The sequence below is a fragment of the Sus scrofa genome, unplaced genomic scaffold (assembly GCF_000003025.6).
Source record: "Sus scrofa isolate TJ Tabasco breed Duroc unplaced genomic scaffold, Sscrofa11.1 Contig1409, whole genome shotgun sequence".
Lineage (NCBI taxonomy): Eukaryota > Metazoa > Chordata > Mammalia > Artiodactyla > Suidae > Sus > Sus scrofa.
In genome coordinates, this window is record NW_018084870.1 from 145,130 (window position 1) to 168,587 (window position 23,458).

Here is a 23,458-nt window from a genome sequence, read left to right on the forward strand (position 1 = left end):
GAAAGGGAACTGCGGAGGAGAAAGGGATCCCGCACCCTGGAAAGTCACTTACTCGGGGGAAAGATCAAACGAACCGGAGGAATCTCCAGATGCAGAGAAGAGTGTAGCAGTAAGTTAGAGTACGGAAAAGCCGATCAAGAACCCAAGGGACCATCTGAACTACGGGCACAGTCACCAAATTTGAGACGCCTGGGTGGGGGCTGGGCACCGAATCCTCGGCTCCAGAGGTTAGTCCCCGGGAAAGGGCCGGGGGACGCCTGGGTGGGGGCTGGGCACTGAGACCTCGCCTCTGAAGGTTAATCCCTGAGAAAGGGCCGGGGGACGCCTGGGTAGGGCCTGGGCACCGAGACCTCGCCTCTGAAGGTTAGTCCCCGAGAGGGGGCTGGGGGATGCCTGGGGGGGGCTGGGCACCGAGACCTCGGCTCCAGAGATTAGTCCCCTGGCTAGGGGGGCGGGGCAGAGCAGAAACTGCTTGGGAGGTCTAGAAACCATTTGAAGGGGCAGAGACTGCCTGGGAGACTAGAAAACAAAGCTGTCACATAGGAAGGGAGCAATACTCTAGGGGCGGGGAAGTGGAAAGCTGCATCAGAGGGAACCTGGGAGAAGAGCCTGGTCTGTGCCTGTGCTGGGGAGGGGAGAGAAGAAGGGGTGGGTCCCCATAGGATACCCCCATGCCACAGCAAGCTTACAGGCCCGCTAGCTAGCTGAAAGCAGTGCTTCACAGTGCATCCCCTCCCCCCACCCCCGCCACGCCCTACGATCTCACCCGACCTGGGGCTGCCTGCCATCCAGGAGGGCTGGCCTCAACAAATGCCTGAAGCCTATCACCGCAGGGGCTGTCCCTGCACAAGCCTGCTTGTCCTTTGGAGGGGCTACACTTCTGCAGAGCAGCACCAAACACCACCAGCCCCCGAGAAAAGGCCTACAGCCCAGAAAAGCTAGAACAAGCCTAGCCAGGCTGTGAATAGATCTGCCTAATTCTTGGATGGTTTTTCTGAGTCGGGTTGCCCCGGGGTGGAGTATCTTAGGTTTCCAATGGCCCTGCTACCCGCCCAAGCCCCCAGGGGATGCTCTAGTGGACCAGCTGCATAGGACTGCCAGCTCCAGGCAGAAACCCCTGCAGCCCAGAAAAGCTGAAACAAGCCTGGCCGAGTTGGGAAAAGATCTTAGACGGTTTTCCTGAGTTGGGCTGCCCTGGGGAGGAGCCTCTTGGGTCTCCAAGGGCCCTGCTACCCGACCAAGCCCCCACGGGGTGCCCCACTCCCGTGAAATAACTGCTCAGCACCACCAGCCCCCTAGAAGAGCCCCTGCAGCACAGAAAAGTTGCAACAAGCTTGGCCAGATTGTGAAAAGATCGCCTACATTCTCAGGCTGTCCCTCTGAGTTGGGCTGCCCTAGGGAAGAGCCTCTTAGGTTCTCAGTGACCCAGATAGCTGCTCCAGCCCCCAGGGGGTGATGCACCCCTGAAGAGCAGCTGCCCAACACCACCAAACACCAGTGAGAACTCCAGAGCCTAAAAACACCAGAGCAAGCTCTGCAAGACCAAGTGAAATCTGCTACCATCGTGGTGTGGACCTCTCAGTCCTATCTGCCCTCAGAAAGTCCGCCTTTGCTTCAAAGAAACACTGTTAGTCCCATCAACACTCCAGAAAAGCCACACTGACTCAGAAAAGATTGACCAACAACGTCAGCCCTCAGGAAATATTCCACGGCAGTGACAAGGCAAACACTACCCAATCACAGAGAGTACAACTCCCTCAGGAGAAAGAAAACAACAAGCAAGATGAAGAGCTGAGAAACCACCCCCAGTCAAACCAACAGGAGAACTCACCTAAAACAGTCAACAATGAAACCGATCTCTGCAGTCAGACACACCTGGAGTTCAAAAGAGAAATAGTGAAAATACTGAAGGAATTAAGAGAAGATATGAACAGTAATGCAGACACCCTCAGAAAAGAACTAGAAAATATAAGGAGGAGCCAAGAAAAACTAGAACATTCTTGTGCAGAGATGCAAACTGAACTAGGGGCAGTAAAAACCAGAATGAATAATGAGGAAGAACGAATTAGTGATATGGAAGATAGAATAATGGAAATCACTCAATCCGGTCAACAGACAGAAAACCGAATCAAAAAACTGGAAAGCAATATAAGAGACCTATGGGATAATATAAAGCGGGCCAAACTACGCATAATAGGAATTCCAGAAGGAGTAGAAAAAGATAAGGGAATGGAAAATATATTTGAAGAAATTATCGATGGAAACTTCCCAAGTCTAAAGGATACTGGGTTCAAGATACAAGAAGCACAGAGGGCCCCAAACAAACTGAACCCAAACAGACCCACACCAAGACACATCATAATAAAAATGGCAAAAGTTAGTGATAAAGAGAGGATCCTTAGGCAGCTAGAGAAAAACAGAATGTTACCTACAAGGGAACCCCCATAAGCATATCAGCTGATTTCTCTACAGAAACACTACAGGCCAGGAGGGAATGGCAAGAGATATTTAAAGTGCTAAAAGGAAAAAATATGCAACCTAGAATACTCTATCCAGCAAGAATATCATTTAAAATAGAAGGGGAAATAAAATTTTTTTCCAACAAACAAAAACTTAAAGAATACAGCAACACAAAACCCAGGTTAAAGGAAATATTGAAAGGGCTTCTCTAAACCAAAAAGAAAGGAAGGAAAGGGAAGAAAAAAGAAAAAAAAAAAAAAGAAGAAGAAGAGGAAGAACTAGGACTGAGGAAACCGCAATCAGAGAGCACTCACTCAAATAAGCCAGCATACAGATTTAATCATGAACATGCTTCAAACAAAATAAAATTAAAAAGAAAAAAATAAAAAAGAGTCATCAAAACCATAAAATGTGGGCAAGGGATGTTAGGAGGTAAATAACCCTTTTTGTTTGTATGTATGCCTCTCTTAATTTTAATATAGTAATGAAGTGTTTGAACTTACAGGACCATCAGGCTAAAACACACAATTATGGGAAGGGGTTAGCATAATTAAAAAACAGGGCAACCACAAGCCAAAACCAAATATTGCATTTGCAAAAAATGAAAAAAAAATACACTCAAGCAGATAAAAACAGGAGACTATCCAACCAAAAAAAAAAAAAAAAAAGAAAGGAAGAATGGAGAACCACAGAATCAACTGGAACACGAGGTTCAAATGGCAATAAATAATCATCTATCAATTATCACCTTAAATGTCGATGGACTGAATGCCCCAATCAAAAGACACAGAGTGGCTGAGTGGATAAAAAGGCAAAAACCTCCAATATGATGCCTACAAGAAACTCACCTTAGGACAAAAGATACATATAGATTGAAAGGGAAAGGGTGGGGAAAAATATTTCACGCCAATAGACATTACAGGAAAGCAGGAGTCGCAACGCTCATATCAGACAAAATAGACTTTAAAACAAAAGACATAAAGAAAGACAAAGAAGGACACTACTTAATGATTAAGGGATCCATCCAAGGAGAGGATGTTACTATCGTCAACATATATGCCCCTAATATAGGAGCACCCAGATACATACAAGAAATATTAACAGACATAAAGGGAGATATTGATGAGAATACAATCATAGTAAGAGACCTAAATACCCCCCTCACATCAATGGACAGATCCTCTAGACAGAAAACCAATAAAGCAACAGAGATCCTAAAGGAAACCATACAAAAGGAAGACTTCATTGATATCTTCAGGACACTACATCCAAAAAAAGCAGAATACACGTACTTCTCAAATGCACATGGAACAGTCCCAAGAATCGAACACATATTGGGACACAAAGCTAACCTCAACAAATTTAGGAACATAGAAATTATCTCAAGTATCTTCTCTGACCACAATGCCATGAAACTAGAAATCAACCACGGGAAAAGAAATGAGAAAAAACCTACTACGTGGAGACTAAACAACATGCTACTGAAAAACCAATGGGTCAATGAGGAAATCAAGAAGGAAATTAAAACATACCTTGAAACAAATCATAATGAAGACACAACCTCTCAAAATCTATGGGATGCTGCGAAAGCAGTGCTCAGAAGGAAATTTATAGCGATACAGGCCTTCCTCAAAAAGAAGAAAGATCCCAAATGGACAACTTAACCCTCCACCTAAATGAATTAGAAAAAGAAGAACAAAAAAGTCCTAAAGTCAGCAGAAGGAAGGAAATTATAAAGATCAAAGAAGAAATCAATAAAATAGAGATTCAAAGAACAATAGAGAAAATTAATAAAACCAAGAGCTGGTTCTTTGAAAAGGTAAACAAAATTGACAAACCCCTGGCCAGACTCACTAAAAAGAGGAGAGAAAGAACCCAAATAACCAAAATTAGAAATGAAAAAGGAGAAATCACAATGGATACTGCAGAAATACAAAAAAACCATAAGAGAATAGTATGAACATCTATACGCCAACAAGTTTGACAATCTGGAAGAAATGGACAATTTTCTAGAATCCTACAGCCTGCCGAAACTGAATCAAGAAGAAACAGACCAACTGAACAGACTGATCACTAGAAATGAAACTGAAGAGGTCATAAAATCACTCCCTACAAATAAAAGTCCAGGACCAGATGGCTTCACAGGTGAATTCTATCAAACATATAAAGAGGACCTGGTGTCCATCCTCCTTAAACTCTTTCAAAAGGTTGAAGAAGAAGGAATACTCCCAAAGACATTCTATGAGGCCACCATCACCCTCATTCCAAAACCAGACAGAGATACCACCAAAAAAGAAAACTATCGGCCAATATCATTGATGAATATAGATGCAAAAATTCTCAACAAAATCTTAGCCAACCGAATCCAACAACATACCAAAAAAATTATACACCATGACCAGGTAGGGTTCATCCCAGGTTCACAAGGATGGTTCAACATACGCAAATCAATCAGCATCATACACCACATTAACAAAAAAAAAGTCAAAAATCATATGATCATCTCAATAGATGCAGAAAAAGCATTTGACAAAGTTCAACATACATTCATGATCAAGACCCTCACCAAAGTGGGTATAGAGGGAACATTCCTGAACATAATCAAGCCATTTATGACAAACCCACAGCAAATATAATCCTCAACGGGGAAAAACGGAAAGCCTTCTCACTCAAATCTGGAACAAGACAGGGATGCCCACTCTCACCACTGCTCTTCAACATCGTTTTGGAAGTCCTAGCCACAGCAATTAGACAAACCAAAGAAAAAAAAAGGCATCCATATAAGAAGACAAGAGATCAAATTGTCACTGTATGCAGATGACATGATACTATACCTAGAAAACCCTAAGGACTCAACCCCAAAACTCCTTGAACTGATTAATAAATTCAGCAAAGTAGCAGGATATAAGATTAACATTCAGAAGTCAGTTGCATTTCTGTATACCAGCAATGAAATATTAGAAAAGGAATACAAAAATACGATATCTTTTCAAAAGACCCAGAATCGCCAAAGCAATCCTGAGAAACAAAAACCAAGCAGGAGGCATAACTCTCCCAGACTTCAAGAAATACTACAAAGCCACAGTCATCAAAACAGGGTGGTACTGGTACCAAAACAGACAGACAGACCAATGGAACAGAATAGAGACTCCGGAAATCAACCCTGACACCTATGGTCAATTCATCTTTGACAAGGGAGGCAAGAACATCAAATGGGAAAAAGAAAGTCTATTCAGCAAGCATTGCTGGGAAACCTGGACAGCTGCATGCAAAGCAATGAAACTAGAACACACCCTCACACCATGCACAAAAACAAACTCCAAATGGCTGAAAGACTTCAATATACGACAGGACACCATCAAACTCCTAGAAGAAAACATAGGCAAAACACTCTCTGACATCAACATCATGAATATTTTCTCAGGTCAGTCTCCCAAAGCAATAGAAATTAGAGCAAAAAGAAACCCATGGGACCTCATTAAACTGAAAAGCTTTTGCACAGCAAAGGAAAGCAAAAAGAAAACAAAAAGGCAACTTACAGAATGGGAGAAAATAGTTTCAAATGATGCAACTGACAAGGGCTTAACCTCTAGAATATATAAGCAACTTATACAACTCAACAGCAAAAAAACCAATCAATCAATGGAAAAATGGGCAAAAGACCTGAATAGACATTTCTCCAAAGATATACAGATGGCCAACAAACACATGAAAAAATGCTCAACATCGCTGATTATAAGAGAAATGCAAATCAAAACTACCATGAGTTACCACCTCACACCAGTCAGAATGGCCATCATTCATAAATCCACAAATAACAAGTGCTGGAGAGTCTGTGGAGAAAAGGGAACCCTCCTGCACTGCTGGTGGGAATGTAAACTGGTACAGCCACTATGGAGAACAGTTTGGAGATACCTTAGAAATCTATACATAGAACTTCCATATGATCCTGCAATCCCACTCTTGGGCATCTATCTGGACAAAGCTCTACTTAAAAGAGACACGTGCACCCGCATGTTCATTGCAGCACTATTCACAATAGCCAGGACATGGAAACAACCCAAACGTCCATCGACAGAGGATTGGATTCGGAAGATGTGGTATATATACACAATGGAATACTACTCAGCCATAAAAAAGAATGACATAATGCTATTTCAGGCAACATGGATGGAACTAGAGAATCTCATCCTGAGTGAAATGAGCCTGAAAGACAAAGACAAATACCATATGATATCCCTTATAACTGGAATCTAATACCCAGCACAAATGAACATCTCCTTAGAAAAGAAAATCATGGATTTGGAGAAGAGACTTGTGGTTCCCTGATGGGAGGGGGAGGGAGTGGGAGGGATTAGGAGCTTGGGCTTATCAGACACAATTTAGAATAGATTTACAAGGAGATCCTGCTGAATAACATTGAGAACTATGTCTAGATACTCATGTTGCAACAGAAGAAAGAGTGGGGGAATAATGTAATTGTAATGTATACACGTAAGGATAACCTGACCCCCTTGCTGTACAGTCGGGAAAAAAAAAAAAAAGAATCTGACTAGTATCCATGAGGACATGGGTTCAATCCCTGGCCTCACTCAGCGGGTTAAGGATCAGGCATTTGCATGAGCTGCTACTGTAGGTAGGCTGGCTACTGCAGCTCCGATTACACCCCTAGCCTGGAAAACTCCATGTGCCAAGGATACAGACCTAGAAAAAGGAAAAAAAAAAAGAGAGAGAAAAGGAAAAAAAAAATTTTTGTGAAAAAAAGCTGTTCTCCCAATGGCACATCATTCTGACTGGGGAGGATACTCTTCTTTATTTTTCATCAGCTCCTGAGGGAGAGGAAGAACTTGAACGCAAAGTGCCCAGTCAGGAACATCATCCCAGACCATTCCTCTCAAGGTTGCCACCGATTCCACATCAGAAGCTGAAAGAGGAAAGAGCCTTCCTCCTTACAGTGATTTTCTCCACATGCCTGCATGTGCCTTCCCCAAAGAACTTGGACTGAGTGTGATTCTTATCAATCACTTCTGTATATAAGCAAAACCTCTAACTTGATGCCTCATGATTCCCCATTGCTGATTAGGAAACAACCATTATTCCCCCAAATAGATTATGGTATATGGCATCCTATGCCCACATGAAAAAAAAAAAAGTTATATCCATGTCTTTAAATCACCTAACCTGAGGAATGAGAATAACAGAAATTCTAAAGCCTCTTGGTCAATCTTGAATGAAAAGGTCAGTCTTCCAGGAAATTTAGGTAAACAACCTGAAGACTGGCATTTCTAAGAACAACTAAACATGGATCATCATCAAAGGGAGACTTTTTTCATCTGAACACAGTGAGGCTTAAACCCAGCACCAGAGCAAAGCCAGGATCAAGAAAACCACATTCAGACCTTCCAATGAATGTTTCAGATATACCCCACCCTAATCTAATCTCAAGCATGAGCTGGTACATACTTCACACTCAGGCCCAACTGCATACTCAGATTGTTTTAATGATATTTATCTTACCACCTGGTAATAAGTAAAAGTTGTCAGCATCCATTTTCCCAGGTTCCAACAGTACTGCTTACTAATCATCTGATTATTTGAAGTCAGTACATCAGCAGAGCCCTGCACTGTGTTAGTTTCCAATTTACAAAAAAGTGAATCCGTTTCATATATATATATATATATATATGTATGTATATATATATATATACATATACATGCATTTTATGTGATGGGGAGTTTTCCAGCAAAGTGGAAATATGAATGATGAAGATGCTGTTCTCAAGCTTGGTATGGGTTTTCTGGAAAAACAGAGTGGGACAAAAAACTTTTACTCAGAGACAAATTCTCAACCCACTAAGCAAGGACTTTAGGAAAATAAACCATGGCAGAGTTGACATCAGAAAACCATGTCCAGTTAAAAAGATATTGAGTCACTTGTAATTCTATAGCTCTAGAGAAGAAATTTGTTGTCCCCATGGATACCTATAACAATATTTTTAAATGTGTATTTTAAAAATACATTTTAGAAAGGTACACTGACAGAACATTGTAAATCAACTATAATAGAAAAAATAAAAATCTTAATAAAAAAAGAAATGTAAACAATGAAAAAAAAATAAAAGAATGAAATTAGAGGAGTTCCTGTTGTGGCTCTGCAGATTAAGAATCTCACCAGTACCCATGAGGATATGGGTTCAATCCCTGGCCTCACTCAGCAGGGTAAGCATCGGGCATTTCCATGAGCTGTGGTGCAGTTTGCAGACACGCCTTGGATCTTGGGTTGCTGTGGCTGTGGCATAGGACAGTACCTGCACCTCTGATTCAGTCCCTTGCCTGGGAAATTCTATATGCCATAGGTGCAGCCCTAAAAAGCAAAAAAAAAAAAAAAGCATAGGACAGTACCTGCACCTCTGATTCAGTCCCTTGCCTGGGAAATTCTATATGCCATAGGTGGAGCCCTAAAAAGCAAAAAAAAAAAACCCTTGGATCTTGGGTTGCTGTGGCTGTGGCATAGGACAGTACCTGCACCTCTGATTCAGTCCCTTGCCTGGGAAATTCTATATGCCATAGGTGGAGCCCTAAAAAGCAAAAAACATAAACTCAAAATGGATTAAAGACTTAAATGTAAGACTACAAGATAATATACTATACTATAAAACTCCTAAAGGAAAACATAGGCAGGACGCACTTTGACATAAATCACAGCATTTTTTTTTAACTCTGTCTCCTAGAGTAATGGAAATAAAAACAAAAATAAACAAATGGGACCTAATTAAACTTAAAAGCTTTCACACAGCAAAGGAAACCATAAACAAAATGAAAAGACAACCTACAGCATGAGAGGAAAGATTTGCAAATGATGCAACTGACAAGGGATTAATTTCCAATATATACAAACAGTTTATACAGCTCAATACCAAAAAAAGAAACAAACCCAATCAAAGAAATGATCAGAAGGTCTAAAAAAACATTTCTTCAAAGAAGACACACACATGGCCAACAGGCATGTGAAAAAATACTCAAAATTGCTAATTATTAGAGAAATGCAAATCAAAACATGATGGAAGATAATATGACAAAAAGATTGTATGTATATATGTGTGTGACTTGGTCACTATGCTGAGCAGCAGAAATGGATGCAACAGGATAAATCGAATATACGCTAAAAAAAAAAAGAAGCAAAAGCAAATGAACAAAAGAAACACTACCTCCCACTGGTCAGACGGACCATCTTCAAAAAGGTTACAAATAATAAATGTTGGAGAAAGGATAGAGAAAAAGGAACTCTCCTGTACTGTTGGTGGGAATATAAATTGGCAGAGTCCCTAAGAAAAACAGCAGGGATTCCCTTAAGAAACTAAAAATAGAGCTACCATATGATCCAGGAATCCTACTTCTGGGCATATATCTGGGGAAAACCATAATTTGAAAAGATCCATGCACACCAAGGGGTCATGGCAGTACTATTTACAATAGCCAAGATATGGAACCAACCTAAATGTGTCCATTGGCAGGGGAATGGATAAAGTAGATGTGACACACACACACACATATATATACCCACAATGAAATATTACCCAGCCATAAAAAGAGAAATAATGCCATTGGTAGCAACATGGGCAGACCTACCTATTATCATACTAAGTGAGGTAAGTCAGACAGAGAAAGACAAATATCATAGGATATCACTTATATGTGAAATACAAAAATAATGATGCAAATGAAGCTATGCTCAGAAGAGAAATAGAATCACAGACACAGAAAGCAAACTTATGCTTACCAAAGGGGGAAAGGAACGGAAAGCAGGATTAATTAGGAATTTAGGATGAACATACACACACTACCATACATAAAATAGATAGCCAACAAGGGCCTACAGTATAGCACAGGGAAGTAGAACTCAATATTTTCTAATAACCTATAAAGGAAAATAATCTGGAAAAAATTACGTAACTGAATCACTGTGCTATACACCTGAAACTAATGCAACATCATAAATCAAATACACTTCAATTTTTTTTAAAAAAGGAAATAATCTGAACACACCAACAGTAAGCAAGGACATTAAGGAAGTATTCAAAAACTCCTCAGAAAGAAAAAGAAAAAAAAAAAGCAAGACAAGATGGGTTGGTCCACTGGTAAATTCTACCAAAGGTTTTAAAATGAACTAATGCCAATCCTTCTTAAATTCTTTCAAGAAATTAAAGAGGAAAAAACACTTCTAAACTCATTTGATAAGGGTAACACTACTCTGTTCACCAAAGCCAAACAAACACACCAGATGGAAAGAAAATTAGAGGCCAACATCCCTGATGAATATAAATGCAAAAAAAAAACCCAATCAACCAACCAACCAAACAAACAAAAAACCTCAGTGATGTATAGAAAACTGAATTCAACAGCATATTAAAAGGACTGTACACCAAAATTACCTGGGATGTATCCCTGGATGCAAGGATGGGTCAACATGCAAAAATCAGTAAATGTGATGTACCACACGGCACCATAAAGGATAAAAATCATGTGAAAATATCAATAGACGCAGAAAAAGCAGTTGACCAGCTCCAACAACTTTTTATGACAAAACTCTCAACAAACTAAGAGTAGAAGGAAATTATCCCAACCTAATATACAGAAGGTCATATATGACAAGCCCACAGATTATACCACACTCAATAATTAAAGCACTTCTTTATTCAACAACTGAACACATGAACAACTGAAATCTTTTCCTCAAAGGTTAGGAATGGGAACACATTCCCGGTCTCATTGCTCTGTTCAACATAACACTGGAAATTCTAGTCAGCGCAATCAGAAGAAGAACAAATAAGAGGCATCCAAATCATAAAGAAAGAAGTAAAAGTATCTATTTCCAGATGATATGAACTTTTTGTAGAAGTCATGAAGGACTCCACACACAAAAAGAAACAAAAACACAAAAAAGAAACGGTTAGAACTAATTACCAAATTCTAAGTAAAGCAGCAGGATATAAGATCAATGTGAAAGATCATTTCTATTTCTGTATACTACACTAAGGACAAACTATCGAAAAAGGAAATTAAGAAAAGAATCCCATGGAGTTCCCGTCATGACATGGCTCAGTGGAAACAAATCTGACTGGGATCCATGAGGACGCAGGTTCAATCCCTGGTCTCGCTCAGTGGGTTAAGGATCTGGCATTGCTGTGAGCTGTGGTGTAGGTCCCAGACACGGCTCAGATCCCACATTGTGTGGCTGTGGTGCAGGCCAGTGGCTGTAGCTCCAATTAGACCCCTAGCCAGGGGACCTCCCTCTGCCATGGGTGCAGCCCTAAAAAGACAAACACAAAAGAAAAGAAAAAAATAAGGAAAGAATCCCATTTAACAAGAGCATCAACAAGAACAAAATAATTAAAAATAAACTTAACTAAAAATATGAAAGACTTCTAAACCAAAGACTGCAAACCATTGGTGAAAGTAAACACACACACACACACACACACACACACACACACACACACACACACACACACACAGAAATAAATGTAAAGACAGCTAAACTTCATGGATTATAAGATTCAATACTGTCGAGCTCTCCATACTACTCAATGCCCTCTACAAAGTTTAGACAATCCCTATCAAAATCTTAGTGGCATTTCTCACAGAACTAGAAAAAGCAATCCCAAAATTCAAACAGAACCACAAAAGACCCTGAATAGACAAAAAAAAAAAAAAAAATCATGAGAAAGAAGAATGTTGAAGGCATCCCTATTCCTGATTTCAAACTATATTATAAAGTGAGAGAAATTAAAACTGGTACTGCGAGTTTCCTTGTGACTCAGTGGGTTAGGGATCCAGCATTGTCACTGCAGTGGCTTGAGGGCTTTGGTGGCTGCTGAGGTGCATGTTTGATTCTTGGCCTGGGAACTTCTGCATGCTGAGGGTGTGGCCAAAGGAAGCAAGACAAAACAGGAGGATGACACCCTGATAGAGTTAAGGGAACTACCATCTAGAATCTACACCTTTCTGCTTACACTTACTTATTTCTAAACCAGTCTGGGAATGTTCCTACATGCCTAAAACAGTGTGGTACTGACTGACACAAAGACAGACATAGAGACCAATGGAACAGATAGAGGTCCCAGCAATAAACCCATGCATATGCGTATGGTCAACTGATCTTTGACAAGGATGCCAAGAGCACACAATGGACAAAGAATAGTGTCTTTACTAAATGGTGCAGGAAAAATTAGATATCCACATGCAAAAGACTGAAATTGGGCCCTCATCTTTCACCAGTCACAAAAATCAACTCAAATGGACTAAAGGCTTAAATGTAAAAGATGAAATTGTAAAACTCCTAGAATAAAACATAGTGGAAAAACTTCGTGACATTGGACATTTCTTGGAAAGGACACCAAAAACACAAGTAACAAAAGCGAAAATACACACAAAAAACATCAAAATTAAAAGCTTCTCTACAACACAAGAAACAAGAGAGTGAAAACGCAACTGTGTTGGAATGGGAAAAATTATGTGCAAACCATGTATCTGATGAGGAGTTAGTATCCAAATTATATAAAGAACCCATACAACTCAATAGCAAAAAACAGCCTGATTTCTTAAATGGGCAAAGGGTTGGAATAAACATTTCTCCAAAGAAGACATACATATGTTTCTCAGGATTGTTTTGGCAATTCTGGGTCTTTTGTTTTTCCATATAAATTTTTGGATTGTGTGTTCTACTTCTGTGAAAAATGTCATGGGTAATTTGATAGGGATTGCATTGAATCTGTAGATTGCTTTGGGTAGTATGGCCATTTTTACAGTGTTGATTTTTCCAATCCATGAACATGGGAAATCTTTCCATTTCTTTACATCTTCTTTGATTTCTTTGATTATAGTTTTATAGTCTCGGCATATAAGTCCTTTACCTCCTTGGTCAGGTGTATTCCGAGGTATTTGATTTTTTGAGGTGCAATTTTAAAAGGTATTGTATTTTTGTATTCCTTTTCTAGTATTTCATTGCTGGTACACAGAAATGCAACTGACTTCTGAATGTTAATCTTCTATCCTGCTACTTTGCCTAATTTATTAATCCGTTCAAGTAGTTTTTGGGTTTTCTATGTATAGGATCATGTCATCTGCATACAGTGACAGTTTCATCACTTCTTTTCACATATGGATACATTTTATTTCTTTGGTTTGTCTAATTGCTGTAGCTAGGACTTCCAAAACGATGTTGAAGAGCAGTGGTGAGAGTGGGCATCCCTGTTTTGTTCCAGATTTGAGTGAGAAGGCTTTCAGTTTTTCCCCATTGAGTATTATATTTGCTGTGGGTTTGTCATAAATGGCTTTGATTATGTTCAGGAATGTTCCCTCTATACCCACTTTGGCGAGGTTCTTGATCATGAATGGATGCTGGACTTTGTCAAATGCTTTTTCTGCGTCTATTGAGATGATCGTATGATTTTTGATTTTTCCTTCATTAATGTGGTGTATGATGTTGATTGATTTGCGTAGGTTGAACCATCCTTGTGAACCTGGGATAAAACCTACATGGTCATGGTGTATGATTTTTTTGATATGTCGTTGGATTTGGTTGGCTAAGATTTTGTTGAGAATTTTTGCATCTATATTCATCAATGATATTGGCCGATAGTTTTCTTTTCTGGTGGTATCTTTGTCTGGTTTTAGAATGAGGGTGATGGTGGCCTCATAGAATGTCTTTGGGAGTATTTCTTCTTCTTCAACCTTTTGAAAGAGTTTAAGGAGGATGGGCACCAGGTCCTCTTTATATGTTTGATAGAATTCACCTGTGAAGCCATCTGGTCCTTGACTTTTATTTGTAGGGAGTGTTTTTATGACCTCTTCAGTTTCATTCTAGTGATCGGCCTGTTCAGTTGGTCTGTTTCTTCTTGATTCAGTTTCGGCAGGCTGTAGGATTCTAGAAAATTGTCCATTTCTTCCAGATTGTCAAACTTGTTGGCATATAGTTGTTCATAGTATTCTCTTATGGTTTTTTGTATTTCTGCAGTATCCATTGTGACTTCTCCTTTTTCTTTTCTAATTTTGGTTATTTGAGTTCTTTCTCTCCTCTTTTTAGTGAGTCTGGCCAGGGGTTTGTCAATTTTGTTTACCTTTTCAAAGAACCAGCTCTTGGTTTTATTAATTTTCTCTATTGTTCTTTGAATCTCTATTTTATTGATTTCTTCTTTGATCTTTATAATTTCCTTCCTTCTGCTGACTTTAGGTCTTTTTTGTTCTTCTTTTTCTAATTCATTTAGGTGGAGGGTTATGTTGTCCATTTGGGATCTTTCTTCTTTTTTGAGGAAGGCCTGTATCGCATAAATTTCCCTCTGAGCACTGCTTTCGCAGCATCCCATAGATTTTGAGAGGTTGTGTCTTCATTATCATTTGTTTCAAGGTAGTTTTAAATTTCCTTCTTGATTTCCTCATTGACCCATTGGTTTTTCAGTAGCATGTTGTTTAGTCTCCACGTAGTAGGTTTTTTCTCATTTCTTTTCCCGTGGTTGATTTCTAGTTTCATGGCTTTGTGGTCAGAGAAGATACTTGAGATAATTTCTATGTTCCTAAATTTGTTGAAGTTAGCTTTGTGTCCGAGTATGTGTTCGATTCTTGGGACTGTTCCATGTGCATTTGAGAAGTACGTGTATTCTGATTTTTTTGGATGTAGTGTCCTGAAGATATCAATGAAGTCTAACTTTTCTATGGTTTCCTTTAGGATCTCTGTTGCTTTATTGGTTTTCTGTCTAGAGGATCTGTCCATTGGTGTGAGGGGGGTGTTAACGTCTCCTACTATGATTGTATTCCCACCAATTTCTCCCTTTATGTCTGTTAGTATTTGTTGTATGTATCTGGGTGCTCCTGTATTTGGGGCATATATGTTGATGATAGTAACATCCTCTCCATAGATGGATCCCTTAATCATTAAATAGTGTCCCTTTTTGTCTTTCTTTATGTGTTTTGTTTTATAGTCTATTTTCTGATATGAGCGTTGCGACTCCTGCTTTCCTGTCATGTCTATTGGCATGAAATATTTTTTCCCCACCCCCTCACTTTAAATCTGTATGTGTCCTTTGTCCTAAGGTGAGTTTCTTGTAGGCACCATATTGAAGGTTTTTGCTATTTTATCCACTCAGCCACTCTGTGTCTTTTGATTGGGGCATTCAGTCCATCGACATTTAAGGTGATAATTGATAGATTATTTATTGCCTTTTTGAACCTCGTGTTCCAGTTGATTCTACGGTTCTCCATTCTTCCTTCCTTTCTTTTTTTGGCTGGATGGTCTCCAGTTATTATCTGCTTGAGTGGGTTTATTTTCTTTTTTCATTTTTTGTGAATGCAATGTTTGGTTTTGGCTTGTGGTTGCCCTGTTTTTAAGTCTGCTAACCCCTTCCTATAATTGTGTGTTTCAGCCTGATGGTCCTGTAGGTTCAAACACTTCATTACTATATTAAAATTAAGAAGAGAAACAAACAAACAAAAACAAGGGTCTATTTATTTCCTAGCATCCCTTGCCCTCATTTTATGATTTTGAGGATCTTTTTTTCCTTTTTAATTTTACTTTGTTTGAAGCATGTTCATGATTAAATCTGTATGCTGGCTTATTTGAGTGACTGCTCTCTGATTGTGGTTTCCTCAGTCCTAGTTCTTCCTCTTCTTTGTTTTTTCTTTTTCCTCCTTTCCTTCCTTTCTTTTTGGTTTAGAGATGCCCTTTCAGTATTTCTTTTAGCCTGGGTTTTGTATCGCTGTATTCCTTTAGCTTTTGTTTGTTGGGAAAAATTATTATTTCTCCTTCTATTTTAAATGATATTCTTGCTGGATAGAGTATTGTAGGTTGCATAATTTTTCCTTTTAGCACTTTAAGTAGCTCTTGCCATTCCCTCCTGACCTGTAGAGTTTCTGTAGAGAAATCAGCTGATAACCTTATGGGGGTTCCCTTGTAGGTAACATTCTGCTTTTCTCTTGCTGCCTCTCTTTATCACTAACTTTTGCCATTTTTATTATAATGTGTCTTGGTGTGGGTCTATTTGGGTTCAACTTGTTTGGAGCACTGTACCTTGAACTCAGTATCCTTTAGATTTGGGGAGTTTCCAGCAATATTTTCCTCAAATATATTTTCCATTGCCTTATCTTTTTCTACTCCTTCTGGAATTCCTATTATGCATATTATCCCATAGGCCTCTTATATTGCTTTCCTGTTTTTTGATTTGGTTTTCTGTCTGCTGACCGGATTGGGTGATTTCCATTATTCTATCTTCCACATCACTGATTTGTTCTTCTGCAGTATTCATTCTGGTTTTTACTGCCCTTAGCTCAGTTTACATCTCTGCAAATGAATGTTCTAGTTTTTCTTGGCTCCTCCTTATGTGATCTAGATCCTTTCTGAGGGTGTCTGCACTACTGTTCATATCTTCTCTTAATTCCTTCAGTATTTTCACTATTTCTCTTTTGAACTCCAGGTCTCTCAGACTGCAGAGATCTGTTTCCCTGTTGACTGCTTTAGGTAAGTTCTCCTGTTGGTGTAACTGGGGGTGGTTTCTCAGCTTCTTCATCTTGCTTGTTGTTTTCTCTTTCACGGTACAGTTGTACTCCCCGTGGCTGGGCAGTGTTTGCCTTGTCACTGCTGTGGAATGTTACCTGAGGGCTGGTGTTGTTGGTCAGTGTTTTTTGAGGTAGTGTGACATTGGAAATTTCTGGGAAATGTCCAATTACATTTTTTGGGGTAGTGTGACATTGGACATTTCTTGGAAAGGACACCAAAGGCACAAGTAACAAAAGTGAAAATATCCAAATGGGACAACATCAAAATTAAAAGCTTCTCTACAACACAAGAAACAAGAGAGTGAAAACGCAACTGTGTTGGAATTTGAAAAATTATGTGCAAACCATGTATCTGATGAGGAGTTAGTATCCAAAATATATAAAGAACCCATACAACTCAATAGCAAAAACAGCCTGATTTCTTAAATGGGCAAAGGGTTGGAAAAACATTTCTCCAAAGAAGACACACACATGGCCAACAAGAATATGAAAAGATATTCTACATCAATAATCATTGGGGAAATGCAAATCAAAACCACAGTGAGCTATTACCTCATATATTTAGAATTGCTATGATAGAACAGACAAGGGAAAACAATTATTGACCTCAATGGGGAGAAAAGGGGACACTTGTACACTCCTGGTGGGAATGTAAATTGCTACAGCCTCTATGGAAAACAGTATGGGCATTCCTCAAAACATTAAAAATAGAAGTACCATATGAACCAGTAATCCCATTATTTTGGGTGTTTATTCAAAATAATGTAGGATCTCAAGGACATATTTGCTATGCTATATTCACTTCAGCATTATTCACAAGAGCCAAGATGTAGAAACCACCTACATGTCAATCAATAGATGAATGCATTTTTTAATATGCTGTATATACATGGAATATTCTTCAGCCTTTAAAAAGAAGGAAATCATGCCCAATGTGACAACATAGATGAGCTTTGAGATCATTATTCTAAGTGGAAAAAGTCAGTTATAGAAGGACAAATACTACATAATTGCATTTATGTGCAATATATTAGAAAAATCCAACTCAGACACAGAGAATAACAGTGGTTTCTAGGGGCTGGGAGAAAGCAGGAATGAGAAGTAATGATTTAGTGGATGTGGAGGTTCAGTCTGAAAAGAGGAACAAATTTTGGAGATAGCTGGTGAGGATGGTTGCACACAATGTGAATGTACTGGATGCCACTGACCTGCACGTGCAAAATGATTTAAATGGTAAATCCCATGTGTGTTTTGCCACAATTTTTAAAAAAATCAAGGAGAGGGACAGACTGTGCAAGAGGCAGGCAGCAAACACACGAGAAAAACTGTTCACTGTTGAGGGTAGAGCTGACATCATTGCTTCCCTCTCTGCTCTCAACTTCAGGAGTGTGTTGATCTGGTTTCAAGGTAAAGGCTGCTGAAAGAGAAAGGCAATTCTGCGCAGGGTTCCAGCCAGCTCTTTATCACCTCAGAAGCTGAGGGAGAGGAAGCTGTAGGCCGCCTCTTTGCCACAGTGTTTCTATTCGCTCCCTCTGGGTGTCTTTATCCATGGAGTGCCTGTCTGGGTGTGATTTCCCATGGCTACTCTGTGAAAGCATAGTACGTGAGGTTCCCATGATTCTCTGTCTGTGAGGCAGACACAAAAAAGCTATGTAATAATACAGAATGGCAATCTGGCACCCACTCACCCTAAAGGAAGTTGATATGATCGTGACTTAATTACTCAATCTTAGGGAGCTGGGAGCCCTGCCACTTGTGTCTCTCAGTCACTATTAAAAATGTCACAATGTCCCAGGAAAATCTTGTTGCTGAAGCCCAGCCTCTGTGCACTGGCGCCGAACTGGACCTTGGAGACAAGAGATTTTGGTCATACAAGAAAAGAATAGCTTTACTGCTTTGCCAGACAAGGGGGGGAATCAGCCGGATTGTGTCCCACCCTGGTAGGGTTTGGTGAGGAGTTTTATGGAAATGGCTCAAGGGTGGGTTTTCTGCTAAGGATCAGAGTTTGCTACGCCCAGATGGACATTAATCCCTAAGCCCCTGTGACTCAGTTTATGGGAAGAAATGGGCAAAGAAAACCATGAGACCTACAGGACATTTCCACACCTAAAACCCCTATTGGATAAGGACTGATATAGGATATTGAGCAAGGCCAGTGGGAGAAAACCACATCTTTCTGCACCCCATGTTGGTACCCCCCACACACACTTGAAGGAATTAAAAACCTTTATATAGAGAAGGGGGCACTTCTCCCCCCACACAGCAGCCATGGGAGCTATTTGCTTTCCTGTAATAAAGACTTTGTGTGCTTGTTGCCTGGGTTTTTGCGGACTCCATTCTTCGACTGCACAAAGAACCCAGACTCCGGTAACATCTTTCCGGCATCATCTGGGCTCTGACCTATGCCTGAAACTACCCCCATATATCTTATGCCAGGCCCACCTGTGTCAAAATGAACAAGGAAGCCCCAACACAAACTTTTCCAAGAAGCTTACACAAATCCCATCCTAAACTATGGCCAGAGGCATATGTTTCACCAAAGCCCAAGTGCATTTCTAACCGTGGCCTCTAAGGTTGTCTGTGGGAGCCAAGTGGGAGTAAAGGCAAGGCTTTGGCTGATGCTTCAGAAAAGATGCCAACAGGGCCAATTACTAGTTCTCGGAGGACTTGAGAGGTCAACGCATTACCCAAACTTGCACTTGGTGAAAGGCTATTTAAACATTTCTCTAGAGTCAGCAAAGAATGAATTACAAAGAAGGACCTTTAAGGAAACAAGAGCCACAGGGCCATGCATCAACAAGCTGAAGATCTCCTGGGGAGACACTGCTGCCAAGCCTAGTACGAGTTTGAATGTGGGCTTGTATCAGAAATAAAAGGAATTCTCTCCCCGTTGCTCATAGACTTTTTGGGAAACAACACTTTGGCAGAATTGCCTGGAGAAAAGCATGTTCAATCAAATGGATTTCATTTACTCATACAGTTTATACTTCTCCATTTGAAGAACTTTTCATAATTATATTTTGAAGATTTGTTTATGGTTTCAGTAGAAGCCAAGAAAGTGAGTCCAAATTACATCTCACAGCTAACCAACTTTCCTAACTACAACAATTCATTTTCTGAGTAAATCCAGACTGCCAGTGAGAACAAAAATACACTGAAACCAGACTAAGAGACTTGTCTAGGGAGAGAAGAATTCCAGTGTCTCCCTGGCTAATGCATGTAGATTTGCAGCTATAGGGCAAATGCCTGAGGGGAAGAAGCAGTGACTGGGCCTAATCTAAACAGTGAGGATACACAATCAACCAATCCAGGTGAGTGGTAAAGAATTCTTTTCCCCAACATTTAAGTAGATTAACTTAATTTAGCCAATTCAGTTTCACTGAGATAGTTCTTGGAATGGGAGGTCTGTCCATTGAGGCTTAATCCTTCTCTCTAAAAATGAAGGTGGACACAATGATACCAAAAGAGCAAGAGAAAACACTGTCTGGCAGTTCCCTGAGGGCTCAGCAGGTAATGGACCTGATGCTGTCAGTTCTGTGGCACTGATTTGATTCCCGCCCCAAGACCATCCACATGCCATGGGCCCAGGCAAAAACAAATGAAGAAAACACTCTTGTGATTTTCCCAGACAGGACACTCTTGAGAACGACTACTCATTTTCACAAGATCGTGGTTCACGTTTATGTCTCACTAAGTAGATTGAGTCTGCACATCTCTGTTTGTAAGGATTAGAAATTCCTTCCCTTTTTCATGAATTCCATGTCACCACATTGAAGTTAGAGCGGGTCAATGAAATCATTTAAGAATGATGAACCACACAGTCACCAGCCGAAGGAGCCATGGACACAGAAGAAACCACTCAGAGACTATGCTTTCCTGAAAATTACAAGATCTTCCCTCATCCTTACTGACACTGAGGAATCATGGCAAGGAAGTGAGTACCCAGGAATTTTAGAGGAAAAACACATGGTTATGTTTTTTTGTAAGGACTGGAGAAGAAAGCAAAATGAGAAAGGGATAAAGAGTAAAATATCTTACAGTCTTTTCTAATAACAATGTGTACTCACTTTTGAATATCCACGAACAGATCGTTCCCCAGAAGAAGAATGTATTCTTACATAGAGTCAATACTTCCACCAGTGAGCAGCTAAAACTTCAAGTTCATCGTAATGGATTAAACATGATGGAAGGGATAGTTGGGTTATCTCAGGTGACTGTAACATTTCTGTCTCATCAGTAGTAGACTCAGGGAAACTTCACGGCTCATTTAATTCCATTTGTAAAATGTGAGGAGGGTATAATAGATCTCATCCAGAGCAGGATTCTAGGTGTGATGAGAGAGCAATTGCACAGAATTCATTTCAGGAATATCGAGAGCTTTTCAGGGAACTCTGTACCACTCACATGTTCACATTCAAAGGCAGGGAAAGAGCGAGCGTGGAAGAGTCATGCTGAGCCAGACAAAACACCCTGGACGGTTGAGTGAATGCTGCTCAATGAGCTGTTATAAAGATAGTTCCTTGCCATTTTGAGGGACAAAAACCCCATCTGTATCCCTGTCCCTGTGTGTGCATGTGCTTTCATTTGACAGAAGGCAGGAAGAGCTCAGACAACACAGCTGGTATAGACAGAGAAAGGCTTGGATGCTACTCTCATATCTGATACACAGTTGATGACTTTTTTTAAAAAGAATATTGTGTGCCTATACCTAAAAATATTCATGCCCATAGACAAGCTGAACTTTAAATAATAATTATGATTGATGAAACGTGTCCTCCAACATGAAAGAAAGCTATCTGTGAGAACTTTAGAGCTGCAAAGAAAGTTTAGAGATCAACCATAAGTCAATGTTCACAATACCATCTTGCTTTTAGTGTCATGTTTTAAAGTTTTTCACTATACGTTCAATTAATATGAATAAGGAGAAATCTACCCTCCTTCCTTTCTTCTTTAGGATTATCTGTAAAATCTCAGAGGCGGGTAGAAGGTGTAGCTCCCCCAATCCATGACTAAAGAGGGGATGAAATCTTTTTGTATTGAATTTTAAACATCATCACTCAGTAACACTGTGCTCTTTCCAGAAGGACCACATGTTCTCATCCAGAGATGAGTTGACGGCAAGGGTGAGCAATGTCACAGAATTCATCCTACTGGGGCTGACCCAGAATCCAGAACTGCAGAAACTCTTATTTGGTGTTTTGTTAACCACCTACTTGATCACATTGGCAGGCAACCTGCTCATCTCAGTCACCATCTTCATCAGCCCAGCCCTGGCTTCTCCCATGTACTTCTTTCTGTCCTATTTGTCCCTTATAGATGTGTTCTACTCTTCTTCCATCGCACCCAAAATGATCTTTGACCTGATCTCTGGAACAAACACCGTATCCTTCAAGGGCTGCATGACCCAGCTCTTTGCTGAACATTTCTTTGCTGGATCTGAGATCATCATGTTGATTGTCATGGCCTATGACCGCTATGTAGCCATCTGTAAGCCCTTGCACTACATGACCATCATGAGCCCACCTGTGCGTGCATTTCTGGTCGGAATGGCTGGGGCCTTAGGGTTTATTCACGGAGGGATCCAGGTTTTGTTCATGGTCCAGTTACCATTCTGTGGCCCCAATGTCATTGATCATTTCATGTGTGATTTAATCCCTCTCCTGGAGCTAGCCTGCACAGACATGCACACCTTGGGGCCCCTGATTGCTGCCAACAGTGGGTCCATGTGTTTGGTAATCTTTTGCATGCTGGTTGCTTCCTATGGTGTCATCCTGAGGTCCCTGAGGACTCATAGCTCTGAAGGGCGTCGCAAGGCTCTGTCTACCTGTGCCTCTTATATCATGGTTGTTATCTTGTTCTTTGTACCTTGTTCATTCCTGTACTTGAGACCCATGACCTCCTTCCCCACTGACAAAGCTGTGACTGTGTTTTGCACTATAGTAACTCCCATGCTGAACCCTTTAATCTATACGCTCAGAAATGCAGAAGTGAAGGATGTCTTTAAAAAACTCTGGGGACAAATAATGAAAACAGGTGGTAAATAAATCTTGTGTGGGGTATGAAGAAAAAAAATCTTGTGGTATTTCATGGTGATTTATTCCCGTTCTTAGTTGATTCAACTTCGGAGTATTATCCTATCTGGATCAATTTTCTTTAGGACCCCATATATTGTGATCAGGGAGGATGCCCATTGAAGCATAGTAGGCACAGACCCTAGAGCCCAAGATAGTTTTAGGAGCCCCTGCAATTTTCAATTTCTTTTAAAACAAGAAGAAACAATTAATAACACAACCTGGATTGTAGTCATCTATATACCAATGCAGTTGCAAAACCACAGTTTTAATATTTTTAGGGAGGAAAGGACTCATGAGGACACAAAAGTCCCAAGAACTCACAAACATCAAAATGTTCTCAGGACTCTGGCTATGAAGCACATCAATAGCGATATTTT

General features: G+C 40.1%; 1 protein-coding gene and 1 long non-coding RNA gene across 2 annotated transcripts in view; one reads left to right on the plus strand and one right to left on the minus strand.

Moving 5' to 3' along the window:
• Window positions 1–21,164, minus strand: part of LOC110258150 — a 59,125-nt gene extending 37,961 nt beyond the window's left edge. Inside the window, exon 1 of the long non-coding RNA XR_002340995.1 lies at window positions 21,075–21,164. This is a non-coding gene — a long non-coding RNA (uncharacterized LOC110258150). The remainder of the gene's footprint in view (window positions 1–21,074) is intronic.
• Window positions 21,165–21,990: 826 nt separating this feature from the next.
• On the plus strand, window positions 21,991–23,051 carry LOC110258155 (olfactory receptor 4C45-like). The gene has a single exon (XM_021081308.1). The coding sequence runs from the start codon at window positions 22,098–22,100 to the stop codon at window positions 23,049–23,051; it is 954 nt and encodes a 317-aa protein (XP_020936967.1). The 5' UTR covers window positions 21,991–22,097.
• Window positions 23,052–23,458: the final 407 nt, after the last annotated feature.

Excerpts from the sequence above, each read along its gene's own strand:
- LOC110258155 (XM_021081308.1), top strand. The coding sequence starts at position 22,098 with ATGTTCTCATCCAGAGATGAGTTGACGGCAAGGGTGAGCAATGTCACA.